Source organism: Eptatretus burgeri, chromosome 4 (assembly GCF_056783735.1).
Source record: "Eptatretus burgeri isolate ZD-2024b chromosome 4, Ebu_testis_v1, whole genome shotgun sequence".
Lineage (NCBI taxonomy): Eukaryota > Metazoa > Chordata > Myxini > Myxiniformes > Myxinidae > Eptatretus > Eptatretus burgeri.
In genome coordinates this window covers 65,999,933-66,015,897 of record NC_140964.1, presented here as the reverse complement: position 1 = coordinate 66,015,897, position 15,965 = coordinate 65,999,933, and the positions used below count along the sequence as shown (strand labels likewise).

The 15,965-nt window shown below is 46.5% G+C and overlaps 1 protein-coding gene across 3 annotated transcripts in view; it reads left to right on the top strand.

Moving 5' to 3' along the window:
* The window catches only part of ZCCHC8 (zinc finger CCHC-type containing 8), a 139,257-nt gene that overhangs the window by 50,428 nt on the left and 72,864 nt on the right, over window positions 1-15,965 (top strand). For all 3 annotated transcript variants that reach the window (XM_085878501.1, XM_085878500.1, XM_085878499.1), the window contains 2 exons: window positions 6,268-6,371; window positions 6,563-6,628. In XM_085878501.1, coding sequence (XP_085734627.1) covers window positions 6,268-6,371; window positions 6,563-6,628 — 170 coding nt within the window. The remainder of the gene's footprint in view (window positions 1-6,267; window positions 6,372-6,562; window positions 6,629-15,965) is intronic.

Here is a 15,965-nt window from a genome sequence, read left to right as displayed (position 1 = left end):
GGGGCTAAATTGGGGTTTGACAAATTAAGGGAGTGGGTATGTACAGTGACAGGCAAAGGCGATAGGTGGGAGGGAGACAGGTAGGTAGGTCCGAGCCCGCCTTCCAAGTGGCCAGCACCACCGCACTCCCTCCACCAACCTCCACGGAACGGCAAAAGCTGGCCAACTTCATCGGCAGCTGTTGTTTTGCTGCGAGGCCTGTGCCGGCTGGATCGTCTGCAGCTGCTGTGCTGCAAGGCCTGTGCCGGCCCACTTCATCTGCCGGCTGGCTGTTTTTCTTCAAGGCCTGTGCCGGCCAGTTCATCTGCCGGCTGTGTTTGCCTGCCGCGGCCTTCTTCTGCGGGCTGTGTTTGCCTGCTGCCTTTGCCATGCCATGCCCACTGCCCCTGTTCACCAGCCCCGTTCAATTTTTGCTTTGCCCCCCCCCCCTGTTCATTGCCATGTGCGCCAGGATCAAGGCAACAGTTTGCAAGCTGCGAGAACTGCCCTGTTGGCAGCTACAACACGCAGTGGCCTGCAGTGGCGGCCCGTGCACCATGTTTGTGTCCATCCATCCATCCGTTGTGTTCATTGCGTGTGCCACTTGAGCTGGCACGGAGACTACGTTTGGGCAGCCCATGCACCGTTGTGGTTCACTGCGTTCAGTTCAAACCATTCATCCATCCATTCGTTGTGTTCATTGCGTGTGCCACTTGAGCTGGCACGGAGACTGCGTTTGTGCAGCCCATGCACCGTTGTGGTTCACTGCGTTCAGTTCAAAAAGGAAGGCATTGGACTGCGTGTGAGCAGCCGGCCACGTTCCCTGTCACCTGCATTATTTGAGTCAGAGACTGCATGCGAGCAGCCTGGCTCCCTGCTAACTGCTTTCTTTTTGCAGAGTTCATTGAACCTGGGCCATGGTTTAGTGTAAAATTTGTAAGTTAAGGTTAAGATGTACTGTAAATATGAGTGCGCCCCCGGCATGTATATCTTAGCGCCGGCAATTTTATTTAAGTCGTCCGTGTGAGTGAGTTTGTTTAGGTAGTTACTCAGCCCTCAGGTTATTTATTTTGGGGACACGAATACCATGAATGTCGCACTCAGGGATCCGTAGGTAAAATGTACTAGGGGAAAACTACACATGATGGCACACGAAAATTTGACGACTCGGGACGAGTCTGTAAAAAGGGGAGGGGGTAGTGTTGTGGTTGACGAAATTCACAAACCACCATTCAGGTCCCTTGGGTGAGATATCTCTGTAAGTATATGTGTAGTTAGGCCCAAACCCGTTGTTTCGAGGGAATAAATGTCATTCATGCGGGCTGCGACTCTTCAGGATAGCCGTTTTTCTTTTACTATCTTTATTTTGGACCAGCCGCTATTACTACCACCACCAACCACGTCTCAACAGCCTTCACAACAACAACCACCAACCACAACGCCGCTTCACCACAACCGCCACGACCTTTACCGTCACAACTCGCCACCATCGCATCCACACCATCTCGCGCCACTCGTGGGCACCGATGCTGGACTCGTGCGGGGCGCGCACCGAGCAGCGTGTTCAGAGACATCACAGACTTTCCGCAGAAAAACGGATCAAAAACGACTCACGCCCACTTTTGTTCCGTCCAATCGGTGAGCGAGGGGCGATTTGGCCCCGCCTCCAGGGCGTTGGAGGGCGGTCGCTATATGCAAATACATGGATCAAAAAGCATTCACGCCCACTTTTCCTCGGGCCAATGGGGAGCCAGTTAGAGAGGTGAAGGGTCGGAGGCAGAGGGTCAAGGGTGAAAGAGCGAAGCCACGGGGCTTATATAAACGGCTGCGTTCGTCAGTCAAGGCAGTTCAGTTGTGCGGAGTTCAAGAGAGTCGTCGGTGGAGCTGGAAAGAAGTGAGAGAAGTCAAGAGTGAAGAGTTGGGACGAGCCAAGAGAAGAGACGGAGAGGGCGAATAGACGGAGCTGTGGAGAGGTGACTGCGGCGAAGGCGGACGAGGGGGTGCTCGCGTCGGTGCCGGGAGCTGCACAGGGAGAGGCCAGAAACGCGATTGAGGTCGAGGAGGAGACGCTCGCCGCGGGACCCGAGACAGGGTGATATCCTCCTTCCCCCGAGCATCAGCAACCCCCTCCTGTTTCCCCCCGCGCTGAGATAGTGCGACAAAGGGGGCCCCTTTCCCACCCCCTACCAGACACTGTCCGCGAGGCCCGCGGAGTTGAGGCACCACCGCCACTTCGCGTCTCATCATCAGACGGGTGGGCCCGGCCCGGTCTCGGCCCCGGGCCCGCCTACCCCCCTCGTCCTGGAGGGTGGTTCTCTTTTCTTTTGCTTTGGGAGTGTGTGTTGTCGGCGCTGTCTGTGAGGTGGAATTGTGTGGGTGTTGCCGTGTGCCCGGTGGTCGGTTGGATCTGCATTGTTGCGTTTGCTTTTTGTGTAATATTGTGTTTCCCTTTTGCATGTGCTTTTGGTGTGGTTGTGTATGTGTGCTTCCCGTTCATCGCGAGGTGGATGTGCTTGGTGTTGGGCTGTTTTCCCGCTTCGCTTCGTCTTTTCTTTCATTGGGTCTCCATCTTGCTTCACGTAAGGGGTTGGTCGTGGGCTAAAACGCCCGATAATTAATCGAACCGTCGAGGCCGACGAATAACACCGCTCGGTTATCCCGATGGTGCGGAACGGGTCGCCTAAAGTGGCCCGTGTCCGAAGTCGACCTGCGGCGAGGTGCGATCGCCCGGTCTACCCTCCGTGTGGGTACTTAGGTAGGTCGAATTTGGAGAGCAACCCTATCCCACGCGGGGGCCGATTGGCACGATCGTGGTGAGACCGAAAGGTCCACCCGTGACTGGTTCCCGGCGTTAGTCCGAGAGGGTCACGACTGGATTGTCCGTCCGGTGGGCGACGTGCCGCGATTCGAGTTACGTGGCCGTCCGCGCGCCGGCGGGCGCGAATCCGCAACAATATATATATTGTTATGTATATATATGCATGAGGCAAAAGATCCCCTACCAAGCCGTGTAAAGGTCTGCTTGTGTAGCATGTACCTTCGTGGGACGCTCCGCTTGAGCATTCCCACCTCGAGATGTGGCGCATTATCTCCTGCTTAATCACTTTGCTGGGGCTCATGGCAACGTGTGCTCCTCACTGGTCCGTCTGGCTGCACGGGGGTGGCGGAGCATTAACAACACGGCAGGGAGTCTCATCAGTCGCCCCAGATCAGGCTCTCAAGAAGAAGCACGTCCTGGCAATCACACCAATAACGAGACAGCGAGCGAAGAGGCACCGAAGAGAGCGAATGGCTCCCCCTTTTATATAGCTCTGGGCGAAGGGTGGGGTGGTGACCCGAAAGTGACGTGCTGTGACCCGAATCCTGCTCCTCTATTGGGCCACAGTGGCCCTCGCCACCTCCTGCCAGGCTCCGGGGCCGGAAACTGTCTTGGTTCCCTATCCAGTTTGGCACGGGTTGGAGTTCCTGACTCGACATAGAGCATGCTCCCTGAGCTGGCACCCAGGTCCTGAAGTGCTCCGAGTGCAGTCTGAATGCGAATAGCAATGGACTTTCCCTGCCACCCACCCCCCCTTCATGAGCCAAAATGCACACCCGGGCCCCGTACCAAACTCCCGGATCTCCCTTCTTGCGACCCTTCCTCGCCACCCACCCTCCTCGTCCCTCCCCCCTGTTTTGCTGTGGTCTGGTGACTGCACGAGGGTTGTATCAATTATTCGTGCTCACCCTTGATGTCCCGGTGAGATGTGGATGAGCTATTGACGTTTGTTGCTTGGCCAAGCATCGTGCTGTCCCGAGGACAGCCCGAGTCCTACAGTACTCCTCTATATAGAGTAGCGATGCAGTGGTGCGGGAGGCGTTTGTGGTCGAGTGGTGAGGTTTGGTGAGCAAGGTGTGAAGTAAGGTGAAGTGCCGGATGGGGATGGCGTGCAGATTTGAACGAATTAATGGCTCGTAATGCCCTTGCGCGAGTTGTGTCGTGTGTGGTGGTTCCGAGCCACAGGAGGCATCGTGGTGTGCTTATTATCAATCGCCGATTGAATGCCATGTGTGCTTGCTTGCTTGTTTTGTACCATGGCTAAAAGGACAGGGTTAGGGTAGGAATCAGAAAATGAAATGGTTACTAGGCCTTATTATGAGACCCACGCAACGCACTTCACCCCGTTAACCCACTAGACATGAGGGGATGTCTAACTGCACGAAGACTAATGAAATAACTGCTTGGGGATCACTATGTTGGGTGCCATTACCTTAGAGGCATGTGGATTTGTAGAACCGCAACAACAACAAAAAATATATATTTATGATTGACCCCTCCCGCATTCCTCTCGCCGAAGTAGCTGCATAAAGCAACTCGAGAAGACTTGCACAAGGTAAGTGCTATGCTGTTTTGAACTTAAACAAGGTAAGTGCTGCGTGCGTGCGTGCGTGCGCGCGCGTGCGCACACTGAGAGCATGAGGCAAAAGATTTTGTGGTCTGATGAGATGAAAATTGAACTCTGGCCTGAATGCAAAGTGCTTCATCTGGTGGAGATCGACCAGAACTCATGAGCCATTTATCATCCTTACTGTGAAGCATGGTGGTGGCAGTATCATGCTCTGGGGATGCTTTTCAGCGGCAGGGACTGGTAGGCTTGTAAGGATAGAGGGAACAATAAATGGAGCCAAATACAGGCAAATCCTTAAGGAGAACCTGCTTCAGAGTGCAAAAGACCTGAGACTGTGGCTAAGATTTACGTTCCAACAGGACAATGACCCCAAGCAAACAGCCAAAGCAACACTGGAATGGCTTAAGAACAAGAACATGAAAATCCTTGAGTGGCCCAGCCAAAGCCCAGACTTGTATCCCATTGTAAATCTGTGGAAAGACTTAAAGATTGCTGTTCAGACACACTCTATCCAATTGACAGAGCTTGAGCAAATCTGCAAGGAAGAATGGGAGCAAATCTGCAAATCCAAATGTGCAAAGCTGATACCGACATACCCAAGAAGACTCGAAGCTGTTATTTGCTGCCAAAGGCGCTTCTTTAAAGTATTGACACAGGGTAGAATACTTGTGTATACAGTAATCCCCTGTTTCTCGCGGGGGTTATGTTCCAAACCTCCTCGCGCTAAGTGAAAATCCGCGATGAATGGACACCTCCCCAAAAAATCGACTTGTCTGGTCTGGTTGGTTTGGGAGTGATTGGGTTTGAGGTGCCTGAGATCGACTAGTCTAGTCTGGTCGGTTTGGCAGTGATTGGGTTTGAGGTGCCGGAGATCGACAAGTCTGTTCTGGTCGATTTTGAGGTGCTGGGTATGAGCAGTGCTCGTTCAACGGCGGCAAACCTTTTTTCCTTCCCGAAGCATATATCGAGCACCTTTACCTTAACCTTCTCCTGGAGCATCCCAGGACCTTCCTCTGGCACTTCGGTTCCTTGCCAGAAGCCTTAGAAGGTGCAGGGTGTTTGGGCGGCATCGTCGGGCTTGGAGAAAAAACGTAGAAAATATTCGAAGTTCACAAGCGAAACTTTGTCTCGTGCGTTGTGTGACTGGTCGAGCACCACGCGTTATAATTAATAACTTAAATAATTTATATTTTATATATTATTACCGTGATGTACCGGGGGAATCCGCAGAAAAAATTAGTTACGCTCCAAGGGAAAACCCGCGATGAACCGGGGGCGCGATAGGTGAACCGTGATGAAGCGGGGGTTGACTGTATTGCACATGTTGGTATTTCATTTTAAATATATTTGTAAAAATTTCTAAAAACAAGTTTTCACTTTTGCATTTTAGGGTATTTTGTGTAGACCAGTGACAAAATATTTTAATTTAATCCACTTTAAATTCAGGCTGTAACACAACAAAATGTGAAAAAGTCAAGGGGTATGAATATGATGGGGACATGCCTAAAAGTCCAAGACATACCGAAAAATATTATATCAATGTGTGCCAAGTATTGTCAGATTTGCTTTTGCAAATTGGGTTGTAAGGATAGCTCACAGGTAGTGCATTCACCATTGAGGTGTCATCTCTGTTTGTTTCCTGGCATTACTATAAACTGTCAGTCTGGTGTTGTGGTGCTTCACAGGCAGGGTGTTGCATTGAGTCCGTTGTCTGTTGGATGAGTGTTGAGCCAGGGGGCTGCCAGCCATCATTTATTGTTGTTGGATGTTAAATGAGGTAACATACAAGTTGAGATTTTGAAGGAAGTATGGTGGGTTGACTTGATGTAGATTGGGTCTTCACTAAGGTTTGTTACGGATGTTGACCTGGTGTTGTTGACGTACTTGATGTGGTGTACAGGCTGTGGGGAGTGTACAGTACTATCACAAATTCTGTGTGGACTGCATGGGACAGCCTTTGATCAACAATACCCCTGCACATAATGACAACTGGAAGTTGCCAAAGTATCCTTGTTCTTCTTTTTTTGTGTGAAAATGGGGGTGCTTGGTTGTTGGTTGAGTAAAACAAGATGTCCCTTGGGATTAAATGCGGAGTGAATGCAGTTAACGGATAAACCATCGTCTCGGAGGAAATAGTTGTGCTCAGAAGGGTTTTTATTTATTTTGGTTTTCATTTCCTTAGCAACATGTGAAAGATATAACCAGGTGTTCACCTCCATCCTGACTGGTGATGACAAGGTCCCACAAGTAAAGGCAAAACGGTGAGGACTTTTTTTTATTTATTATCTTTTCACTATTGCATTTGACATTAATAAAATGACCCTGTCTGTCTGTCCGATTCCATTTCCGATCTTATCTCTCACCCCTTTGTGCATTGTCACCAATCTTTGTAGGCAAAATTAACAGTGGGTTATTGCATTTACGGCATCTAAATTTATTTCCAACTCCTCTTTTTATTTCGTTTGTCCCAGTCAAAAGGACACTCCCCCCCACCCCGCCCTCTCAAAAGTGTTCGCTATCCTGGATATCATCAGGGCATTCCAGTGGTCTGTGCTTCAAAACCAACCATCGTGGGGTTGTTGGTGTTCTCTCCATTTTATTCAGTTTGATTTGGGAGTGTTATGTCGTCCTCTCATCCCATCACCCTTTCTTGACAGTTATATCGGGTAGGTAGGCTGTCCTGTGGCCATTCCATCACAGGATTGTGATGGTTGTTGCTCTAAGCTGCAGACTCACTGGAGAGGGATGTTTCAAGCTGGGTCTTCCACAGGAATCGATTGGTCTGTTATGTACAGGGCACCCATTTTCAGGCTCTCTGGTGACTTGCAATGCCAATTGACACAGTGATGTCTTGGAAAACTTTTTACCTCTGCCGCCGAAGGTTGGCGGAGGTTGTTTTCGCCAGTTTGTCTTGTTTGTCTGTCTGTGAACAGCATATCTCAAAATGTTGTGGACGGATGTGGACGAAATTTGGGGACAAGTTGGGTGTGTGATGAGGATGAATTGATTATATTTTGGTGAAGATCCAGTTCTGAATCCAGATACAAGAATTTTAAAAGTGATTCTTCACAATTGAGAGATGCGGCCAAAAACTATATATAGCACAATGTCTCAAAACGTTGTGGATGGATTCAGGCGAAACTCGATGGAGAGGTTTGGTGTGTGATAAGGAAGAAGTGATTCAATTCTGGGGTAGATCTGGCTTCAGATCCAATAATTTTTAAGTGATTCTTCACCATTGAGTGATGGGGTTAAAAACAATATACAGTATATTACAATGTCTAAAAAAACCCCAAAGGTATGAATTGATTCTGACGAAACTTGGTGGACGAGTTGGTTAGGTGACAAGAAGAAGCGGATTAGATTTTGAAGGTCTGGATCAAGAATCGGCCTTTCGGCGGGATACAAAATGTACACTATTCAGCCTGGTGGAAGTACGTGCTCCACCGAGTGCCGTTCTAGTTTTGCCATGCGTTTCTTGGGTTCCTGAGGCAAACACACCTTGACATCTGGGGACTATGCTTTGTTTTTACACATTGTGTTTTTCTGTTTGGTTCTAGTATTTCTTGTGGGTGTAAGAATGAATGTCTTTTTGCTAATTATTTATTTTCTGAGGAAAAACATCATACATATATATATATATATATATATATATATATATATATATATATATATATATATATATATATATATATATATATATATATATATATATATATATAGTGGGGAGAACAAGTATTTGATACACTGCCGATTTTGCAGGTTTTCCCACTTACAAAGCACCGAGAGGTCTGTAATTTTTTTTATCATAGGTACACTTCAACTGTGAAAGATGGAATCTAAAACAAAAATCCTGAAAATCACATTGTATGATTTAAAAATAATTAATTTGCATTTTATTGCATGAAGTAAGTATTTGATACATCAGAAAAACAGAACTTAATATTTGGTGGAGAAACCTTTGTTTGCAATTACAGAGATCAGACGTTTCCTTTAGTTCTTAACCAGGTTTGCACAGACTGCAGCAGGGATTTTGGCCCACTCCTCCATACAGATCTTCTCCAGATCCTTCAGGTTTCGGGGCTGTCGCTGGTCAACACAGACTTTCAGCTCCCTCCAAAGATTTTCTATTGGGTTCAGGTCTGGAGATTGGCGAGGCCACTCCAGGACCTTGAGATGCTTCTTACGGAGCCACTCCTTAGTTGCCCTGGCTGTGTGTTTCGGGTCGTTGTCATGCTGGAAGACCCAGCCACGCCCCATCTTCAATGCTGTTGTTGGCCAAGATCTCGCGATACATGGCCCCATCGATCCTCCCCTCAATACGGTGCAGTCGTCCTGTCCCCTTTGCAGAAAAGCATCCCCAAAGAATGATGTTTCCACCTCCATACTTTAAGGTTGGGATGGTGTTCTTGGGGTTGTAATCCTTCTTCTTCCTCCAAACACGGCGAGTGGAGTTCAAACCAAAAAGCTCTATTTTGGTCTCATCAGACGACATGACCTTCTCCCATTCCTCCTCTGGATCATCCAGATGGTCATTGGCAAACTTCAGATGAGCCTGGTCATGCGCTGGCTTGAGCAGAGGGACCTTGCGTGCGCTGCAGGATTTTAATCCATGACGGCGTAGTGTGTTACTTATGGTTTTCTTTGATACTGTTGTCCCAGCTCTCTTCAGGTCATTGACCAGGTCCTGCCGTCCAATTCTGGGCTGATCCCTCACCTTTCTCATGATCATTGAGGCTCCACGAGGTGAGATCTTGCATGGAGCCCCAGACCAAGGGAGATTGACTTTTATCTTGAACTCCTTCCATTTTCTAATAATTGCGCCAACAGTTGTTGCCTTCTCACCAAGCTGCTTGCCTATTGTCCTGTAGCTCATCCCAGCCTTGTGCAAGTCTACAATTTTGTCCCTGATGTCCTTAGACGGCTCTCTGGTCTTGCCCATTGTGGAGAGGTTGGAGTCTGATTTGATTGAGTGTGGACAGCTGTCTTTTATGCAGATAACGAGTTCAAACAGGTGCAGTTAATACAGGTAATGAGTGGAGAATGGTAGGGCTTCTTAAAGACAAAACTAACAGGTCTGAGAGCCAGAATTCTTACTGGTTGGTAGGTGATCAAATACTTATTTCATGCAATAAAATGCAAATTAATTATTTCAAAATCATACAATGTGATTTTCAGGATTTTTTTTTTAGATTCCATCTTTCACAGTTGAAGTGTACCTATGATAAAAATTACAGACCTCTATGTACTTTGTAAGTGGGAAAACCTGCAAAATCGGCAGTGTCTCAAATACTTATTCTCCCCACGGTATATGTATGTATGTATGTATATATGTATATATGTATATATATGTGTATATATATATATATACATATATGTATATATATATATATATATATATGTATGTATATATATGTATATATATATATATATATATATATATATATATATATATATATGTATGTATATATATATGTATATATATATATATATATATATATATATATATATGTATATATATATATATATATATATATATATATATATATATATACATACATACACAGTGGGGAGAACAAGTATTTGATACACTGCCGATTTTGCAGGTTTTCCCACTTACAAAGCACGTAGAGGTCTGTATTTTTTATCATAGGTACACTTCAACTGTGAAAGACGGAATCTAAAACAAAAATCCTGAAAATCACATTGTATGATTTTTAAATAATGAATTTGCATTTTATTGCATGAAATAAGTATTTGATACATCAGAAAAACAGAACTTAATATTTGGTACAGAAATCTTTGCAATTACAGAGATCAGACGTTTCCTGTAGTTCTTAACCAGGTTTACACAGACTGCAGCAGGGATTTTGGCCCACTCCTCCATACAGATCTTCTCCAGATCCTTCAGGTTTCGGGGCTGTCGCTGGGCAACACAGACTTTCAGCTCCCTCCAATGATTTTTTATTGGGTTCAGGTCTGGAGACTGGCTAGGCCACTCCAGGACCTTGATATGCTTCTTACGGAGCCACTCCTTAGTTGCCCTGGCTGTGTGTTTCGGGTCATTGTCATGCTGGAAGACCCAGCCACACCCCATCTTCAATGCTCTTGTTGAGCGAAGGAGGTTGTTGGCCAAGATCTCGTGATACATGGCCCATCCATCCTCCCCTCAATACGGTGCAGTCATCCTGTCCCCTTTGCATAAAAGCATCCCCAAAGAATGATGTTTCTAGCTCCATGCTTCATGGTTGGGATGGTGTTCCTGGGGTTGTACTCATCCTTCTTCTTCCTCCAAACACGGCGAGTGGAGTTTAAACCAAAAGCTCTATTTTGGTCTCATCAGACCACAGGACCTTCTCCCATTCCTCCTCTGGATCATCCAGATGGTCATTGGCAAACTTCAGACGGGCCTGGACATGCGCTGGCTTGAGCAGAGGGATCTTGCATGCGCTGCAGGATTTTAATCCATGATGGCATAGTGTGTTACTTATGGTTTTCTTTGACACTGTGGTCCCAGCTCTCCTCAGGTCATTGAACAGGTCCTGCCGTGTAGGTCTGGGCTGATCCCTCACCTTTCTCATGATAATTGAGGCTCCACGAGGTGAGATCTTGCATGGAGCCCCAGACCAAGGGAGACTGACTGTTATCTTGAACTTCTTCCATTTTCTTATAATTGTGCCAACAGTTGTTGCCTTCTCACCAAGCTGCTTGCCTATTGTCCTGTAGCACATCCCAGCCTTGTGCAAGTCTAAAATTTTGTCCCTGATGTCCTCAGACAGCTCTCTGGTCTTGCCCATTGTGGAGAGGTTGGAGTCTGATTGATTGAGTGTGGACAGCTGTATTTTATGCAGATAACGAGTTCCAACAGGTGCAGTTAATGCAGGTAATTAGTGGAGAATGGGAGGGCTTCTTAAAGACAAAACTTACAGGTCTGTGAGAGCCAGAATTCTTACTGGTTGGTAGGTGATCAAATACTTATTTCATGCAATAAAATGCAAATTAATTATTTAAAAATCATACAATGTGATTTTCAGGATTTTTGTTTTAGATTCCGTCTTTCACAGTTGAAGTGTACCTATGATAAAAATTACAGACCTCTACATGCTTTGTAAGTGGGAAAACCTGCAAAATTGGCAGTGTATCAAATACTTGTTCTCCCCACTGTATATATTGTTGCAGCCACGGGTACCAAGACACCAGCTTGTCACTCAGGGGAATTAATCCCCTGTTGTTCTCGGAGGAGCCGGACCTGGGGCCACTGCTCACAATTAACGTTGTGGTACGGTGGGTTGTTTTAAAACCACAAGTTCCAGTGTCCACCGTCTAATTATGCCATTTAACTAGAGGTCACGTGGTTACCTGAGCGGGGAGCGTGCCCTCGGCAAAGCACCAATGTTATTTCGATTAGATTTTAATTAGGGCGGTCGAGCGTTTTAACCGCTGGTGCGTGCTGACTATTTTTGGTCAAATCTGTGGTAATTACCTCCCAGTCTATCGAGGTTCGGACAATGTGAGACCAATGGAACGAAAGGACAAACACTGACAGGTTGGAAGGCGACAAATGATTTATTATTAAGAAAATAAATAAATAAAAAGAACTTTTTATTTTCTTCGGTAATTAAATGAATAAATCCCAAAGCAATCAAAATGAATAGTTACTCTGGCGAAATCAATCAAAATTACAGGAAAGAGACAGAGAGCAGATGCTTATCGGGGGTTGACTTTCAACTTAACACAGACAAGGGTACCCAGCACATCATTCAAAAGGGGGGGGGGGGGGGAAGAGTTGTCTCACTCACCAGAGAGTAGTCATCCGTGAAGTGAAAACGACCTGAAATATGTGTGTGCGTGTCTTGTCCGTCGCCAGCACCCAGCCTTGCCGTGCACACTCTCGCGAACAGCCTTGAACGCCAGTTGACTTCTGGGAGGGCACCGAGATCGTCTGTCGTGGGTTTAGATCCTGGTGCTGTGACACTGGCAGCTCCTCACACTTCACGAAACTGGTGACGTCCAGTGACCCACACGGTCTGTCGGTGACTGACCCGTACCTCACTCATTGGTGACCAACCCTGCCTCACTCGTTGTTGGCGCTGCTCAGACCCACACGCGCACCACACGCTCGCTTGCTCAAGCACTGGGAAGGAAGAATTGTCTCATTGGCGCTGGTCAGACACCCACATTCTCCCTCGCTCACTTCCTCACTTGCGGGCTCGCACGCTTCCTCGCTTGCACGCTTCCTCTCTGGCTCGCTTCTTCCCTCGCGCGCTTCAACTCTCACTTTCTTTCTCTCTCTTGCACGCTAACACACTCGCTTCTTCCCTCGCGCGCTTACACCCGCTTCTTGCTCGCTTCTCGTGCGCTTCTCTTGCTTACTTCTCCTTCAGAACAGACCTCTAATTCTTTTTTTAATCTGCAGCCCGTCTCGGCAGGCGCACAGTTCCCCCAAGCTCACCCCACCCCACTTGCACACCTTTACCCTGATGACCTGTGTGCTCAAAAACCAGGCGGGCGTCGGCGCTCGCGAAAAATGTGTGTAAACGTGTCTGTCGTAAAGAAAAAAGCTTCCCATAAGAGAGGGTATCTATTCTTTTCCCTTCTCAACGCATCACATTTAAAATCCCATTAGACATGTGGATGGCATGTAATCTGAACATGCATTTAAGGAAATAACTGTCTGAGGACCTGGATGTGCGGATGCATTCATCAGACCGGATTCTGAAATCCGTAACAATATACATATATATATATATATATATATATATATATATATATATATATATATATATATATATATATATATATATATATATATATATATATATATATTGTTACAAATTCGCGCCCGCCGGCGTGCGAGCGGCTGCGTACCTCTAATGGCAGCCGCGTCGCCCACCGGTCGGAAAATTCAGTCGTGACCCTCCTTGGAACTAACGCCAGGAGCCAGTCACGGGTGGGGGTCTAACCTCACCACGATCGTGCCAATTGCCTACCCGCGCAAGATAGGGTTGCTCGCCAGATCCGATCTACATAAGTACCTGCGCGGGCAGTCGACCGGGCGACCGTACCTCGGCGCCGGTCGGTTCGGGACACGAACCGCTTAAGCGGTCCGTTCCGTGCTGCAGCGATAACCGAGTGGATATTATCGCCCGACCTCGCCGGATGTGATTCTTCGTTGCCGGGTATTTGAAACCCTCTACTAATTTATTCCGCGATTCAAGATGGCACTTTCAAAAAGGGAATGGGACGCAACGAACGGGGAGCAGTTCACACAAGCACATTTATTCCCGTTACGGGTATACACGTATTTACAGCCAACACAATAAATCATGCACGTATGTACAGTCACAGCAAGCAATTAAAGGAATACTACCGAATAAAGGCAATGTTTTATTACATGCACTGTCACTTAAGCAGTTTTACTTATTCGGACGGCGCCACACCATGCAGACAAAAGCAAGGAAATGGCCACCCCCAAAGACAAGGGTGGCAGACAGGGTCCGTGGACCGTTCATGGTGTGGAACCCGGGTGATCGGCCAGGCCCATGAGACCGAAGGGTCTTACCCGCGCCCTCGTGGCGCGACGGTGGGCAGGTCGTGACGCCTGCTCCCCACGGCAGCTGGTGTGGCCGTAACTGACGCCGGGCCTTGCGATGATGGGCGGTAAGCTCTCTCCGGCGCTCCTTGCCAGACACGCAGGTTCGCACAACACAGCCAGCAGAGCTGCGCCTCCCGTCTGCATCCCCGATGCGTCGCCCGGACTCGCCACCGGCCCGCGCCTTCGCCAACAGGTCGCTCGACAGGACCACCGGAAGACAGGGGCGGGCATGAACCAAGAAGAGAGATCTCCGCGTGCGGTCCGCCCTTTATAGCGCTGGGCTCCGCCCTTTATAGCGCTGGGCTCCGCCCTTTGCCCCACCCCATTTTCGGCTCCGCCTCCCTTTGAGAAGCCTCCCGAAAAGGGGTGTTCCCTCACTCCGACCGCCTCACGCCATGCATCCACCAATCGGCAGCGAGCTGCACTGCCCCCTTCCCTTCACATCAAGCGCGGGGAAAATAGGCGGGAAAACCCTCGCGTCCTCGCAGTTCCTTCCTTGGCGCCTATGTTTGCTGTTCGGAAGCGGACGTAGTGGCGAAGATGGGGGTGGTTGTTGTGTGGTTCAAAATAACGATAGATATAGAAAACGCTATCTGAAAGAGTCGCAGCCCGGTGAAACTCGAAGAAAACCCTTTAAACAACGGTGGGGACTGATCTGTACATAAACCTACCGTCATAACTGATCTAAGGAACCTTTATGGTGTATTGCGAATTTCCACTGCCGTAACAATATATATATATAATATATATATATCTATATCTATATATATATATATATATATATATATATATATATATATATATATATATATATATATATATATATATATATATATATATATATATATATATATATATATATATATATATATATATATATATATATATATATATATATATAGTAATACCTTGACATACGAGTTTAATTACTTCTGTGACCGAGCTCGTAACTCGGTTTGCTCGTATATCAAAATGATTTTCCCAATTGAAATTAATTAAAATACCATTAATCAGTTCCAGCCTCCCCAAAAACACCCTAATTTCTTTGTTACATAGTTTTAAAAATGAGAAATGTATTTATAAATAATAAATAATTAATACAAAGATAATAAAATAGAATATAAATGAATAAACTGGTTTTATAAAGTGTATTTACCTTGGAGATGAGATGACTTCGGCTTCCGGAAGATTCTGGTGGAAGTGGCGGAGGAGATTTGAAGGTCTCTTCACAATTTATCGCTGAATGTAATTGATACAATTTTTTTTTTCACTTTATCGCTAAACTTAATTGCTACAATTTTTTTTATTTTTATTTTTTCTTAATGTAACTTTGCCATCACACTTAATTGCTACAAAACGAATCCTTCTGCTTGAGAATAGTACATATCGTTGAAGTACTACGCTCAAACTCCCGAAAAATCTCCCGAAAAGGCAGGAGATGCGGGTGTTCGCTTGCTTGGCTGCGCGAGTCTCAAAGCTCGCTCCACTCGTAACTCTGATCTAGACTTGTAACACAAAGCAAAAAATCGTCCGAGCAACGGCTCGTAACTCTGAATACTCGTAAGTTAGTGCATTCGTATGTCAAGGTATTACTATATATATATATATATATATATATATATATATATATATATATATATATATATATATATATATATATATATATATATATATATATATATATATATATATATATATATATTGAAAGTCATGGCTTCCACACAGTGGTGGCCCATCTTTTATTTCAGCAACTAACATCCCAGCAGGCTTCGGGTCTTGTATAAAAATGCTGCACAGGCCTGGTTGCCTATAATTATGGCGAGCGTGGCTACAAAAGGAGACCAAAGTGATTTTGAAGGAGGGGTGATTGTTGGGGTGCGTTTTGCAGGAACTTCAGTGACAAAGACAGGTCAACTTGCTGATGTTTAATGAGCAGTGGTGTTCAGTGTGATGTCGGCATGGAACTCAGAGCGAAAGACATCATCAGCGAAGGGCAATCGTGA